The sequence below is a fragment of the Cetorhinus maximus genome, chromosome 1 (assembly GCF_964194155.1).
Source record: "Cetorhinus maximus chromosome 1, sCetMax3.hap1.1, whole genome shotgun sequence".
In the NCBI taxonomy this organism is placed as follows: Eukaryota; Metazoa; Chordata; class Chondrichthyes; order Lamniformes; family Cetorhinidae; genus Cetorhinus; species Cetorhinus maximus.
Window position 1 is genome coordinate 27,419,855 of NC_135879.1, and position 16,332 is coordinate 27,436,186.

The 16,332-nt window shown below is 42.3% G+C and overlaps 1 protein-coding gene across 3 annotated transcripts in view; it reads right to left on the reverse strand.

Annotated features, from left to right (window-relative positions):
• The window catches only part of setd7 (SET domain containing 7, histone lysine methyltransferase), a 29,540-nt gene extending 23,250 nt beyond the window's left edge, over positions 1–6,290 (reverse strand). The window contains exons 1-2 of one of the 3 annotated variants that reach the window (XR_013576191.1): positions 6,118–6,280; positions 4,793–4,922 (exon numbers count right to left, since the gene is read on the reverse strand). Coding sequence is in view for 2 of the 3 variants with exons in the window: in XM_078538776.1 (XP_078394902.1) it covers positions 4,793–4,922; positions 6,118–6,157 (170 nt within the window). In the remaining variant the exon portion in view is untranslated. Of the gene's footprint in view, positions 1–3,131; positions 3,209–4,792; positions 4,923–6,117 lie in introns of all 3 variants that reach the window. The other 2 variants (XM_078538776.1, XM_078538786.1) reach the window with 2 other exon arrangements.
• Positions 6,291–16,332: the final 10,042 nt, after the last annotated feature.

Here is a 16,332-nt window from a genome sequence, read left to right on the forward strand (position 1 = left end):
AAATATTCACAATAAATTGGCTAATTGCAATAGTGACATTATTGATTGGCTCCCTCTCCTCAAAGGTGGGAGGATAAACAAGAATTATTCTGTTCCCATTTGGGAGGGGTACATATGCCACTGTTTATTTGCCGTGAGGCCATCACTGATTGGCAACTGGAAATCTCACGGAGTTTGGATGAATAAAAGTAAATTTAAAAACAGCATAGCAAACACAATACTCAGGGACAGTGGCTTATAGTAACAATGGGAATAATGTAATTGCATTAATCACAAAAACAAATTTCGACTTCAACATTTAAGTATTTGACCTTCATGATAGTTTATATAATTCTCTAGAAAAACAAACAAGCACTGCAGTCCTGCTGGTTTCACGGTTCCAAACACTAAATGGCACCACACTGTCTTAATTACATGGCGCCAGCAGGGTACAAAATATCACACTGGACAGACTTAACTTCTGTTCGACTGCCCTCTTTGCCCACACAGACCATGCAGCCAGCTCACTGAGTGGTTTATTTGTGACATGAGGCATAAAGACTCCCACTTGTGTTGATCATTTTATGGCCTTACAAGCACATAATGTCTAGCTGCTCAAGAGTTTTACACTCCTGAGAAACTAAGCAAACTCTTTATTCATACAGAGCTGTATCCAGAAACCCTTTGTATAAAATGACAAAGACCTTCATGCACCAGCATTTCTGGAAATGGAAGTGAGTAGATTGGTGCTAATGGAGGGAACCCCTTAGCATGGTCTATACTCTTGAATGTCAACCTAAAATTTCTTCTGCGAGTCTTCTGGGCTACTGCCGCATTCTCTAAATTATTGCTTTTGCATGCCTCTCATTCTATTTACTTGTCCCAGTGTAGCTCTTCTCACATTCTGTCTTGTATATTAGCCATGGGTGAGTTGGTAGCATTCTCAACTGAGTCAGAAGATTGCAGTTTCAAGTCCCACTCCAGAGACTTCAGCACAAATTCCTGGCTGGCATTCCAATGTAATACCGAGGGATTGCTGTATCAGCAAAGGCACTGCCTTTCAGATGAGACATTAAGCTAAAGCCCTGTCTTCACTCTGAGGTGGACAGAAAAGATCCCATGGCTCTATTTCAACAGGAGGGGCTTACTCCTCAGTCTCCAGCAGATATATATCCCTCGACATCACTACAAACGTGTTGCAGAGTGGCCCATTCCAAGGTTCAGGACCATGTGCTGAGAGCCACTGCAAAGGCCGAGTGATGAAACGCCACTGTCTTAGGCCCTCCCCATTGTACAGCGAGGGGCTAGAAACTATGTAAAACCCCTCAAGCTGTAACTACCAGAAAATGCTTTGACATGAAATGCAAATATAGATTGTAAAAATAACCAGCAATGATAAAGTGTAATTAGACACCTCATGTCCTGTATTGAAAGAAACTGATCTGTATTGCACTTTACATAATGTTAAATTTGAACTGTTTATGTAACATACTTTTACAATTTTCTGAATAAAGTATATTTTTGGAAATAAAAATAAAATCACAAAGCTTATTTTATTACCTCATTGCTGTTTGTGGGAGCTTGCTTTGTGCAAACTGGCTTCTGTGTTTCCTACATTACAACAGTGGACTAGCTTTCAAATGTAATTGTTCTAAATTGCTTTAAGAAACCCTGAGGTCATGAAAGGCCCTATATAAGTGCAAGACTTTCTTTGCATATGTGCCTTATTTCCGCAATTTATCTCATTATGTCTTTTCTGTCTCCTGTACATATCACTTCTACATTTTAACCATTTCCTGATCCTCCTGTTGCACTTTGTAGGTTATTCTATGCCTTTTCTTCTAGACATTGTTCTCACATGTATTTTTTTCTCCTTACCATTGTTTTGTTAATATTTAACCACTTTAATGCATTTCAGTTCTAAGGAAGGATTTACACCCAAAAAGTCAACTGAAGTGTTTTCTCAACTGATGCTGCCTGGCTTGCTGGGTGCCTCAAGTGTTCTATGCTTTTGTTTCAAATTTTCAACAGCTACATTATTGAATTTTTTGTTCCAAGACATTCAATAATCTGTAATGCCCCCAATTACCAAATAAATCTGCCACTGTTCAAGCTGACTGACCATTTCTCCAAGTATCAAAAAGATTTTTGATAGTTTCTTAAATTTCTGCCTGTACAGATTATAAAGGCCTGAGAATACCATACTTTAAAATATCTTTGTCAATACTATCAACAGGACTGACAAGTTAACACAACAAATGCTTTTTTGCCTCGTAATATTGCAAGTTAGTTAGCACATTCACTTCTGTCCCACTTTTGAATGACTAACAACAGAAGTATCTGGATAAGATCATCAATATCATCCCACTCTTCATAATTTCAAATAAAAGTGAATTTTATAGAAATGGCGGGTCCAGAAACACACGACCCCAATTACTAGACTCATAGTGGGCACAGGTTTCTTTGCCAATTCAGGAGTCTCCAGCCTCCCATTTCAACAGTTCTAACTGGAACACCAGGAGGTATTATTAACCTATCTCCCTCGTGGCAAACAGATGGGATTGAATCAGCTGCCTGTTTTACACCCCACTCAATTTTACTTCCTATTGACCTTGCCAGCCTTTCCACATCTTTCTCTTTAACTATCACTGCATTAGATTCAGTACTTTTACTGCCCTGCCTTGCACCCAAAAGCAGGTGGCCTTACTCTCAACCTGTTTTCTTATTCCTCCTTTCTTCCTTCCAATCTGTTTCCATCAGAGGTTTTGTTTGCTCTCATGTTTTTTTAAAATATTGCTCATGTTTTTTTTTAAATATAAAGGAAATAAAATTAAAAGAAAGAAACTGCCCATCTCTCTCTAATTATTTTATTCTCCCTCTGTCTCACTCTCTCAGCCCATGCATGTTTTTCTCCCCATTTGCCTTGTCGGTATTAGAAATTAGAACCAGTCTCTCAAGGTGCAAGTGGTTAGCACTGACTTTTTAAGCTGTTAACATCACATAGATGAGATAATTAATTGATGTTAGGGTTCAGATTTTTATTTGAATGAAGAAAGAGTCTTTTTCAACTCAATTTCTGTAGGTTTTTTGGAACACAAAAACTCACAGGTGTGCAATTAGTACAATACAATTTTTTGGTATCTCATACATACCTCATAAATACACACATATTTCCCTTAACAAAACTTCAGAAATTTGTCTTTTCCACAGATCAAAGGAAAGCTAGGAGCTAAAGAAAAATATGCCATCAGTGCAGCTGATGGATGTAGCTGGGAAATTAAGTACACTGCACATGCTCAAACTGTATAACTAAACTGAGCTCAAGAGTTATAACCCAGGGCTTTTGGGAAAGGCCAAGGCTTTTAAATTATCAGAAACTTAATTAATAAATTTAATGTCATTTCATGGTATTTCTTGAAATTTCTCTTTTTTTCATATAAACAAAAGCCCTTGGGGATTTAAAATTTCAATTACCAGAGAGTAAAAATTCAGTTGGAGAAACTTTAGAAAATATTTGGAGTGATTTGCAGGCTTGTGGTGAACAGTTAGTAAAACCTATTACTAGGTATACTCCATTCCAAATGGTGACATAGGAATTTATAATGAGAGAAATTTGACATCAAAACCATGGAAAAATAATAGGAAGTTAAGTTTTGCTTGCAGAAAATGAATACAGATATAAAAATATTAAATGCGATTTCATTAGACCACTCGCTTATTTTTTGTGTCTTTGAACCAAATGATTTATTAAAATGTAACAATACAGTATTCTATTTTGGTCACTTGGGTCATGCAACATTTTTCTTCCATGTACTGCACCTTTAAAGACTTACCCTCCTCCCTATCTCACAATTCTAGATAATTAATTATTGAACTGACATCATTTTTATACTTCTTCCCCCTCCTCTCTTTCTACAAACAATGCATTTTGTCTTAATGCGCCCAGGATTACTTCATGATTCTACTGTGTACACATTAAAAGACAAGGATCTGTATGCTGCCTTCATGACACAAATTGCAAAGGCAGCACTGACACTATTCATGGAAAGGTCCATCCTTCCCTTCCCCACTCTTAAAGGTAATCATGAAGATCAACACCATAAAGAGAAAATGGGAAAGAAGAGATCTCCCTCGACAGCTGAAAATATTTATAAGTATCATGAACTGGGAAGTCTTGGTTGGCGCAGTGGGTAGCATCCCTACCTCTTGGCCAGAAGCTCTGGGTTCAAGTCCCACTTTAGGATTGAGCCAAGGATGGGGTGTTCATAACATGGCCAAACCAGCTCATTAGCAGCCTGTAAATCCTTCCAAGACACCTGACAGCAGGCAGTAAGAGCAGCAGAGTTTCCTGGTCAGCCATACTGCAGAAGGCAATGGCAAACCATGGTCACCAATGCCCTCTTAGGGCATGGTACCTGAAGGAGGAGGATCATGAACTGCCATCATAGATATGTGTCAAAACATAAAATACATTATTTGCAGTCTAGGAAATGTTGCAAAGTAGGAATTTGTAGAGGCAGACTATAGCAAGCACACACCAAATTGTTTTACTTCAATTGACTTATATAAACTTCCATTACAAAATATGTGAATCTACAGCTTTGATAATCTTTAAATGCAAAAGTTTATTGGCACCAAGTCCAACAGCAAATGGTTGAACAGGAGGGGACCATCCTTTGTTTCTCCAGTAAGCAAATGCACACATTCCAAATAACAGATGACAAACAAAAATCTTCCTAAATCTCTGATGGAGTAAATATCTAAACAACAAGTAATAAGTTTCAAATTGATGGACTTGTGATTTTTTTTTTACCTGCCATCAAAAAAATAGAACTTCCCGCGACCATTCTTCTCACCATGCACAAAATGCCCTTCAAATCTGTCACTAGAGGAATAGGTAACTTTACAGAACCCATGTGGCTGGTTATCTTCATCCAAGGGACCTACAATAGGAACATTTTAAACTTACTGAACCTCGGCACAGACACACACAAATGTAAAATGCATCATCTTAAATCCAAAAAAAAAAGTGCACATTACTGCAATATTCGACCACTAAATGTCTGCTGCTGACTAGATATCACCAAGATCCCTGCTCGCTTATTCAGAGGGACGGTATCTGCTCAAGAACCGTTTTCTCATTCGCGTGAAACCCAGTTCGGAGGAGGTGACTTTTCTGACTGGGTAATTTATCACGAGTGAAATCAACAGCTGAACATTCAATGTCAGGACGAGGGAGAATTTGCTTTTTCTTTCTCTCCTCACTGTTGCGTGTCCCCCAAGTAGCGTTAAAAACGGGAAAACCTTTATTGTATCAATTCTTCTGAAATACTGATCGATGCAGAGAATCGTGTATCAAACTGGCAACAACAATGACAATTACCTCCCCCTCCCCTCGAAGACTATCCAGAGACTTGGGATTCAAATACTACTGTGATGTAATGATTACATTGTTAAAAAAAAGTATAGGAAATAAAAGTTTCACGGTTCTCTCCTCCCCAGATTGTGAATATGCAACAAATTATAACCCAATCTCATAGTTTCCCACCATAACACTGGTGCTTTCACTCTGCACCACTGAGTACTGACTCTGCTGTCTGCATCACAATAATCCAGGTTATATAACCGTTAAAGTAGCACAATACATTTTTAAGTGAATTACTTTTTTTTAAAAATAAATTCATTTAATTCCCCGGAAAGTCAGGAGAATAGGGATCTCGTCGACGTTCTTTTCGAAAATAACGAAGATGTTTTTTTTTGCTAGTTATTGTGGACCACATTACTTATCTTGCCGGAATAAATGTTGGACCTTTTGTCAATTGCGATAATTAAAATCGTGAAAGATTTGCCTAAGATAAACTTTTCAAAACATGTTTAAAGTAAATGCATAATCATTAACCGCCTGTGCAAATCATTTTCTCTCGCTAACACACATTGCCCGATGTTTTGCTCCAATGCACAAAATAAAACAATCGCTTTTAAAACGCGTGATTTTGGGGCCGGATATCTACACTGCACTGTCCCTCCCTTCTGCTCCGGTTGTTTCAGTAGCAGATTAGGACGCTGCGCCCCTGCCCTCCCCTTCACTTCACCGTGCAACATGCTTGGACACATTTACACTGTAAACGGCACGCTCACCTTCCACTGTCTCCTCCACATTGTCGTCGTCACTGTCCATAACGCTGCTCTCGATGTTTGGAAAATACCTCAGCAACTGAGGCTGCTGCTTTCTGCACGAACGGCTGACTCAAAACTCTGCCTTCTAATACTGTGACCTGCCTGCTGCTGCTGCTACTGCCTCAACCGGAATCAGCGTTCAGACGTCATCCCCAGCTGCTGCTTTGAATGACAGCTTCAGCCACTTTCCCCCTGACATCATCACCAGCTGCTCCTTTGACTGACAGCTGCAGTCCCTTTTTATTTCCCCCTTGACACCTACGTCCAACTGCTCCTTGGATTGACAACTGCAACCTCTCTCCCCACCCCCCTCACAGATTACAATCATACTCTGTAATAAAACAAAGAACCTTCATTAATACCACCCTCCCCCCACCACCCCGCCACACCACCCTTCCCCCACTTGATGTAGTTGTTGAGTCAGGATGAGGGACGCTCTCACCCACAGTCATAAGTGCAACCAAACCCAACCCCACTCACCACCCCATTCATTCCCAATGCTTCTCACATGCTCTATATTCCCCCAGTGCTTTAGAATTGTTCCTGATACCCATCTGCCCCACAACCAACTTTGCCAACAGCCCTTGGATAAATTACAGATAATCCACAGATGCTTGGTGTCTCGCTATTCAACTACAAGCAGCTTTCAATTGAAACACATCCCCATGCACTTTCCATTGTAAAGAACCTATTTTTATTTTTCTTGGACTGTGGCTTTAAAATTGGACTGTGGCTTTAAAAACTACCATGGCTGCAGTTTGAAAGGCATGTTCACTAGAATAGGATGAGGAATATCTATAATGTTGCTATCCTGGAACAGAGTGCGCCATAAAAGAACAGAATGGTGCCGGAAAAGAGTCCTGGGCTAAGGGGAACTGCCTGATGACAGCATTTTAATTGGCTCCTGACCAGGTGACCAGGGTTTTGTGTAGAAACAGTGCAGGCAGTTCAGCTCCTAGCCTGCAAAGAAGGAAAACCTAAAACCTCTCTCTCCTCTGTTTGTAAGATTCCTGTAATTCTGCCATAGTAGCTGGCTGGCCATTCCTCACATCTCTGTAACCTGCTTTCTCTGAAAACCCCTGTCAAGAGGAAAAGGGGAAAAATCACCAGTTTCACACTGAAAAGCAAGTTTTGCAACCAGTGAACCACAGATTAAAAGTACTGGGAGACCACCTCGTGTCATCAACAACAAACTTCAAGGAATTTGGGCGACATCAATCAAAATCAACCCATCTAATCCTGTGCTCCCGATTGGCGCTATTGAACTATTTTATCTCACCCTTAAAATTCATGTTTTGTGTGTCTAATGTGTGTGTGTGGTTTGTGTTTAGGGGTTTAAGAATGGGTAGAGTTTAAGTTATAGAGTTAGATGTTAATTCATATTTCTTTCTTTTGCTACTAGTTAAAGACAATTTGTTCAAAAAACAATTACTTACTTATTAAGATTACAAACCTGGTGCTCGTATTTTGTTAACCTAAATTAAACAGTTAGATAGAATTGGGGCAATCTGGTGGTTTAGTCAAACCTTTCATATTTGTCGCGACTCAGGGAACAGTGGGGCTTGATATTACAGTGCACTATCCCCAGTGGGTCATGACACCATCAAGAAACCTGGCTGATCGATTTTCTATTTGCCCTTCACTAGCCCTAAGGACACTAAGCTCAGTGGTTGTGCCTCCACTGCTGGCCCAGCTAAGATCAGTTATTTCAGGAATTGGGCCTGGGTTGAAACCATTCTGGTCTGTATGTCTCAGCTATTCATCGGCCTTTTAGCTACTGAACCACCACTGGACCCCTTCAGGGAAGTTTTTAGAGGGTTGATTTTCCAACTTCACACTCCTGGCAGGGGATCAATATTCCATTGTCAAAAATTCAGAAACACTACAATGGTTTTTCCAAACAGGGATGTGGAATATTACCTCTACTACTTAAATGATAAAAAATAAAGGTAAATTGGGATGATCCAGGATATGGCTTCAATGTTTTCTATGCCTTTGACTCTCTTTGCTCCTTTCCAGCCCCTAACCCCATTTTCTTTACACCACCTTCTCACACCCTGCATTATCTTTAACCCATTGCTGTTTTGTCACCTGTCTTACTCTGCCACTTATCCTGTATCACCTGCCGCCCCATTATCTATTCCCTCCTACTCAACACCATTCTCTGCACTGCTCCTTCCTCTGAATCCCCTCTACTCACTGTTTTCCACTCACCTCCCAACAATTTTACCCACCAATCTTTATCTCTTTCTTCCATCATCTCCCCAACAGCATCTTCCATTCCTACACCACCCCAGAACCTTTATTCTCTTCACTAATCAGCCCCCATCTGTTGGCCCCCATCCCAGGGAACCCTTCAGTCTATATCACCCCCCAAACTATCCCTCACCAACAGTTCCCAATTCCTTTAACCCATCCCCTTCCCTGTCACACTCAACACAGTGTAATTTAGAAAGCTCTAGTCTCTATCTCATCATAAGCTCCTTTGTCTTTGCTAGTTTCCCAGAAGCGAGAATTCAGCAATTTGTCCTTTTAAAATTCAAAAAGCATTATAGAAAGGACATCACACTTTGTTCCTTTCATAATGATGTAAACATTCTTTAAAAGAAATTCCTGTTTCCCAGTGTCAAGAAATTATCAAAGAGGAAGGAGACAATCAAAGGACCAGTTAGAATGGGGACAGGGAACTGAAGAATGGGGAAGGAGGTTAGGTGCACACAAACCGGAAAGGAATGGCATGAATCCTGAAGCTATTGAGCAAAGTAGGCCAGGGCTGTTTGGAACAGGATAGATAAATATCCAGTTTGGTGCTAAGTCCCATTGTGGGTGTGGGAGTGGAATTGGGAGAAGCTGGTCAGACAGCCTGAGTCCGGGGGCTCTACAAACGGGAGGACAAGCAAGTCCATGAAGTTGGCTGAAAGCATAAGTAAACAATAAGGTAAATTAAATAAAAAATAAAATATTATTAAAGACAATTTATACATTAAATGAAATAAAAATAAAAACTTGCTAGAAAATAATAGGTTAATACATTTAAAGAAAAAAACTTACCTGCCACATCACTTAAGCAAACGGGGCTGGGAAACACAGCTTGGAGCAGCAGCAGTACCACCTACTGTTCGAAGGCCTGAAAGGTAAGTAGAGGCAAGCACAGAAAGCAACTCACAGGGTTATAGCATTCCAAGGTGTTGTCCCGATGATCCTTAGGCATTTAAAAAAAAAATTCATTTACGGATGTGAGAGAGCATTTATTGCCCATCCCTAATTGCCCTTGAGAAGGCGGTGGTGAGCCGCCTTTTTGAACCGCTGCAGTCCATGTGGTGTAGGTACACCCACAGTGCTGTTAGGGAGGGACTTCCAGGATTTTGATAAGATTATCACACAGTGAGTAATAGTTACAAACTGGAAATGTACGCTAGTTTGCAAGGTTTTGTCTGTCAATATTTGCAAGAATAATTGGGGGTGCTTGTCAATACTCACTGGAGTTTGGAAACTAAGTGATCTATGAAGAATAGGCTTGCTTCTAGAGCCTAATCACTTTTTCTGTTCTTAATGATTCTGATACATTTTTGAAAAAACATAGGTTAATGTTGTGACTATGAATTTTCAGTGGAATTGGCATTAAAAAGCTAGAGAAACCACTATATAATATCGTGCAAAACAATATACTGCCCCTTTATAGATTAATTCCACCTTCCAACTTCCAAACATATCCCTCAATTCCATCTCTTTCCAAAAATACACATAATTGTTTCTTGAACTCACTTATACTATGTGCTTCAATAGCCTTCCTAGGCATTTTATTCAAAACTCAGTGACCTTGAAATACTGCAGGGGTTTTCCAGGTGCTCCACTCTAACTTGAGTAGGTGACTGGCACAAATGATTGAAAACATCCATGGACATAATTTCATGAGGGTTCTAATGATCTCCTGAAGGTTACAGCAGAATATCAGGAGAATTTCCATAACATTTCAGAGTCTATCATTCTTTGGACAGTGATGGAGGGAGTGAATGTTTGTAGATGCGGTGCTAATCAAATGGGCTGCTTTGTCCTGGATGGTGTCAAGCTTCTTGAGTGTTGTGGGAGCTGCACTCATCCAGGCAAGTAAGCAGTAAAGTGATGGAAGGGGTAATCAACAGTGCTATCAAGCAGCACTTGCTTAACAATAACTTGCTCACTGATGTTCAGTTTGTGTTTCACCAGGGCCACTCAGTTCCTGACCTGATTACAGCTTTGGTTCAAATATGGACAAAAGAACTGAGCTCCAGAGGTGAGTGTAACTGCCCTTGGCATCAGTTCAGCATTTGACCGAGTGTGGCATCAAGGAGTCCTAGTAAAACTGGAGTCAATGGGAATCAGGGGGAAAACTCTCTGCTGGTTGGAGTCATACCTGGCCCAAAGGAAGATGGTTGTGGTTGTTGGAGGTCAATTATCTCAGTTCCAGGACATCACTGCAGGAGTTCCTCAGGGTTGTGTCCTGGGTCCAACGATTTTCATCTGCTTCATTAATGACCTTCCTTCCAACATAAGGTCAGAAGTGGGGATGTTTGCAATATGTTCAGCACCATTTGCGACTCCTCAGATACTTAGCGTAACCTCCTTGCTCTTGTACTCTATGGCCCTCTTAATAAACCCAGGATATTCTATGCTTTATTAACTGCTCTCTCCACCTGTCCGGGCACCGTCAATGATCTATGCACATATACACCAAGGCCTTTCTGCTTCTGCACCCCCTTCAAAATTTCACCCCTTATTTTATATTGTCTGTCCGTGTTCTTCCTACTAAAATGCATCACTTCATACTTCTCCGCATTGAACTTCATCTGCCATCTATCTGCCCGCTCCACGAACTTGTCCATGCCCTTTTGAAGTTCTACGCTGTCTTCTTCACAGTTTGCAACTCTCCCAAGCTTTGTATCTTCTGCAAACTTTGCAATTGTCCCCTGCACACCAAGATCTAGATCATTAATATATATCAGGAAAAGCAAGGGTCGTAATGCTGACCCCTGGGGAACTCCACTACAAACATTCCTCCCACCTGAAAAATATCCATTGATCATTACTTTTTGCTCTCTATTTTTCAGCCAATTTTGTATCCACGTTGCTACTGTCCCTTTTATTCCATGAGCAATAACCTTTCTCACAAGTCTGTTGTGTGGCACTGTGTCAAATGCCTTTTGAAAGTACATGTACACCACAGCAACAGCATTACCCTCATCGACCTTTTCTGTTACCTCTTCAAAAATCCCCAGCAAATTAGTTAAACACGATTTCCCCTTTAGAAATCCATGCCGGCTCTTCCCTATCAGTCCATTTTTCCATGTGACTACTAATTCTATCCCAAATAATTGTTTCTAGAATCTTGCCCACTACTGAAGTTAAACTGACTGGTCTGTAATTGCTGGGCTTATCCTTACAATCTTTTTGAACAAGGGCGTAATGTTTGTAATTCTCCAGTCCTCTGTCACCTCCCCTGAGCCTAGGGAAGACTGAAAAATTATGGCCAGTGCCCCTGCAATTTCTACTCTCATTTCCTTCAATATCCTTGGATGCATCTCTTTTGGTCCTGGTGCCTTGTCACCTTTAAGGACCGACACTCTATTCAACACTTTCTCCTTATCAATTTTGAACCCTTCTAGTGACAGAGTTTCCTCGTCTGTCACCATGGCCTGGGTAGCATCTACCTAATTGGTAAAGACAGATGCAAAGTATTCATTTAATACCTCAGCCATGGCCCCTTCGTCCATGTGTAAATTCCCTTTTAGGTCCCTAAGCGGCCCTACTCCTCCTTTTACCGCCCTTTTACTATTTATATGCCTATAGAAGACTTTGGAATTCCCCTTTATGTTGGCTGCCAGTCTTTTCTCATAATCCCTCTTCGCTTCTCTAATATGCTTTTTCACATCCCCTCTGAACCTTCTGTATTCCTCTTGGCTCTCAGTTGTATTTTCTACCTGACACCTGTCATAAGCACACTTTTTCTTCTTTATGTTAATTTCTATCACCTTTTTCATCCAGGGAGCTTTGGATTTGTTTGTCCTACCTTTCCCTTTCGATGGAATATATCTTGACTGTGCCTGAACCAATTCTGTTTTGAAGGTAGCCCATTGTTCAGCTACAGTTTCCCCCGCCAATCTTTCATTCCAGTCTATCTGGCCCAGCTCCGTTCTTGCCCCATCGAAGTCGGCTCTCGTCCAGTTAATTATTCTTATTCTGGATTGCCTATCATCCTTTTCTATTGTCAACCTAAAACATACAATACAATGATCACCGTCTCTTAAATGTTTCGCCACTGACACTTGATCTACTTGGTCCACCTCATTTCCAAGAACCAGTTCCAACAGTGTGTCTTTTCTTGTTGGATTGGACACATACTGCTGTACAAAATTTTCCTGAACACAATCTAGGAACTTTTGCCCCTCTCCACCCTTTACACTACCACTGTCTCAGTCTACATTCGGGTAATTGAAGTCCCCCATTATAAGTACTCTATAATGCTCGCATCTCTCTGCAATTTCCCTGCAGATTTGCTCTTCTACGTCCTTCTCACTAGTTGGCGGTCTATAGACTACACCGAGCAATATAATTGCACCGTTTTTGTTCCTTAGCTTTAGCCAAATTGATTCTGCCCTTGAACTGTCTGGGGCATCCTCTTTCTCCAGCACTGCAATGCTCTCCTTAACCAATACTGCTGCCCCCCTCCTCCATTCCTTCCTTTCCTATCTTTTCTGAATTAAGACAGTTTAGAGGGTCAGTTTAGGACCCAGCAATTAGGTCATGCACAGCAAAATTAAACTAAATCTAAATTTATCAAAAAACCCTTTTAAGGTTTACAATGTCCCTGACTCTTACCCTTGATTGCGAATCCATCCAGAAACACCCTCCCTGCAATTTCCCTGAGTGTGCCGGGGCCATTCCTTCCCCAGTACCCACTGGAGGCATACAGCTGCCACCCGATAATGCTTTCCTGCCCACCAACTAGCTGTCGTACTTCCTGCAAGTTCAAGTAAGCAACTGACCTGGACATGTCTGGACCTCACGTTGCTGAGGTCAAGAAAATTACCTGCTTTGGCTCCCACACCATGGATTTCTGCTGTGTTAAAACGTGGGCTATTTTTCTGAAGTTTGAGTTGAACTTGGTTGCAATAATGTAGGGGATAGATATTTTTTAAAAATGGGCATTTTGAAGAAAGAAAGCAGCAGGTGGGGTGGAGCTTTGAACTGGTAAACCAAGGCAAGATCAGGATTATGCTTCTGGTTCTGTAATGTGTGCATCTCAATGGGTGGGATTTTCCGGTCCTGCGAGCTATAGGAATCATGGTGGGCAGGACAGGAAAATTCTGAGTGATGACAAAACTCAGTTTTCCGGGGGCAGGAAAATAGGTTGCAAATTTCCTCTGTGGAATTTCATGGCGGGTCAAATTTCCCACTAATCCATGTTGGGAACAGCATTTGCATGCCTTTGCATCTCATGAGTGCTCATTAAAAACCTAGCTTGCCGGAATCATGCTCCCACTCCAAATCTAATTGCCCCGCCAGTGGATACTTAGACTGGTGTGATTCATGGCCAGATATAAGTGGTGTACACTTGGCAAACTGCACTTCACTTGTGACTTTGAGGTTTGTAGATGCAGCGTTTGCCCTACCTTTCACTCTGCTGCTCTCGCGGCTGCTCCAACTCTGTGCCAAGTTTGCTCAGTCAAGACCAGCTGAAAGGGAAGGGGTGGTCGGCATACGCTTGACTTGGGGTGGGGGGTGGGGGGCAGGGGATGAATGGACAGAGGCAAGGGAAGAGGGAGAAGGCACATGATTGATTTTGGGGGAATGGCAGGTGGTGGATAGAGACACATGATTGGGTGTGGGTGTATGACTGGATCCTGGGAGGGGAGGGGGGCAGGGGGAGAGAGAGACGCATGAGTTGAGGGCGGGTGGGTGGTGACTGGAGCCCAGGAAGCAAGGGGTGGACAGAGATACATGAGTGGGGGTGGGGTGGGGGACAGTCACTGGAGCCTGGGAGGGAAGGGGTAGACAGAGACACTTGACTAGGGGAGGGGTGGTTTAAAGGAAGCGGGGGTGATAAGTCTGAGTCAGTCCTGGAGCAGCGCTCACCATGCTACAAGGCTATGCCTGGCACGCATGTCCTGGTCCCAGTCCAGGGAGAGTGAAGGCCTGTCTGTGCTGTGTCAATCATGCACAGCATGGTGTGAAGGGTGGGGTCAGTCCCTCACACATTTTGGTCCTGGGTGGCAGATGGCACAGTCAAAGTCAGGGGAGGCATCTGCAGCCTGTAAATTAAGTACCAATAAGTAAGAGGAAGGCACTAGATGGTCTCATGCGTAGGGAGGGAGACAGAACCTGGTGCCTATTCTTGCGAGAACCCATTAGGTCTCGGGGCCAAATATAGGTTGGGTATGATTGACCATTTGTCCCTCTCAGAAGAACGTGGAAAGGTCAGAAGGATGAAACTATAAAGGGGCCATGGCTACAGTATATATGCAACATGCTCCAGACAACCCTACACATTGCAGTTAGGAGTTTCAGACTTTACATGGCTCAATGATTGCAGTCATTGCATTAGTGCAAGGCTAGGCTCTAGTGTACTTCAAAGGATGCAGCCTGACAGTGCCCTGACTGAGGTTGATAGCGCCTGGCTGCACACATACAGATCCAACCCCCTGTGTGGATGCGCTGTCATGCCTGAAGAGTAGGGGGATTGGGTGAGGGGGAGAAACTCAGCTAACAGTGATCCTTGATGTTCTGCTACAGCTGCAAGGGAGGACCTGGGGTGGAACATCTGGAATGAGGGCAACCGAAGGGCTTCACAGTGACTCCCTAGCTTGGCAATGGAAGGTGATCATTGCAGGGTAAGGTTCAATCATGTCTCTCAATTATTTTTTCACAGGCACAAGGAAGAGTGCAGAATGCAGACAGCAGGCCACACTGCCTTCTTCATGGCTTTCATGCAACTGAACAGGAGACGAAGGGTCCATTGTCATCAGGCAGGGCAAAGGAAAGAGCCTCGCCCTGAGGAACATGGGCCAGTGAGGCCCCATGAAGACCCAAAAGATGATGTGGACAGACCAATTCCATGGAGGCATTTGGCACGACAAAGGGTGTACCAAAGGCAACCCTCATACTTGTAGATGAAGAAGAGACAGTGCCACAGAGGCCTTCGCTTGTCAAGGGATGTGGTGGTTCACATTTGCCACATTCTTCAGGAGGATATGATACAACAGGGACTGGGAGGCCATCCATTGCCAGTGGTTCTAAAGGTGACCACCGCACTCGACTCTTTGTGAGTGGCTTGTTCCAGGGCTCCACTGCAGACCTCTGTGGAATATAACAATCCTCCACTCAAATGCACATGAGAGGTCACCGATTCAGTAAGGCACACAGTTATGTCCAGTTCTCCCAGGATGAAGGCAGCTAGGCGCCAGAGCAGTGTGATTTGCAGCAACCTCAAGCTTCCCAGGTGCAGGTTGCCATCAACTGCACACATGTGGCCTTATACACTGAATAAGGTTTGCTGTGGTCTTATCTGGTAAGATCCAGCCTTATTTTTCTTCCATAAGCCAGGGCACTGGGGGAAAAGGTCAGCTGCCATTTCAGTTGCCATTACCTACCTTTCGGACCTCAATGCAGACTTTTGTGAAATGTGGATCTTGGTGGTTCCCATACAGCTATAGCATAATTTAAATTATAACAACAATTAGCAACCATCTAAAGAGGCTCACCATTGTTGCAGAAATCTGTGGTGGTATTAAGATCATAGAGATGGAAAATACAATATTGAACTTTGAAAACAAGTCCCCAGTGGCACATAATTATTACATAGTGTAGTGTAATGAAAATGATGAACATGATAAAACAGCTAGACTTAGAATGCTGAAGTTGTGTTTAATTTCCACAATGGGTAGTTTTTAATTATTCGTTTGCTGCTTAATTAAGCTGCAAATCCGACAATACATCTTCTTCACACCTGATAGTATTCCATAGACAGCAGTGTTAAAGACATTACTCCAATGCCCTAATGATTTAACTGAATCATAGAGGCCCCAAATTCGATCTCTGGTCTGTGTCATATGCTAATCTCAGTCAGGATGATGGTAGGGACTCCAGACTTAGCCTCAGTGCCAATTAAAGGGAAATTAGCTATGCTGCCCACTTCTAATT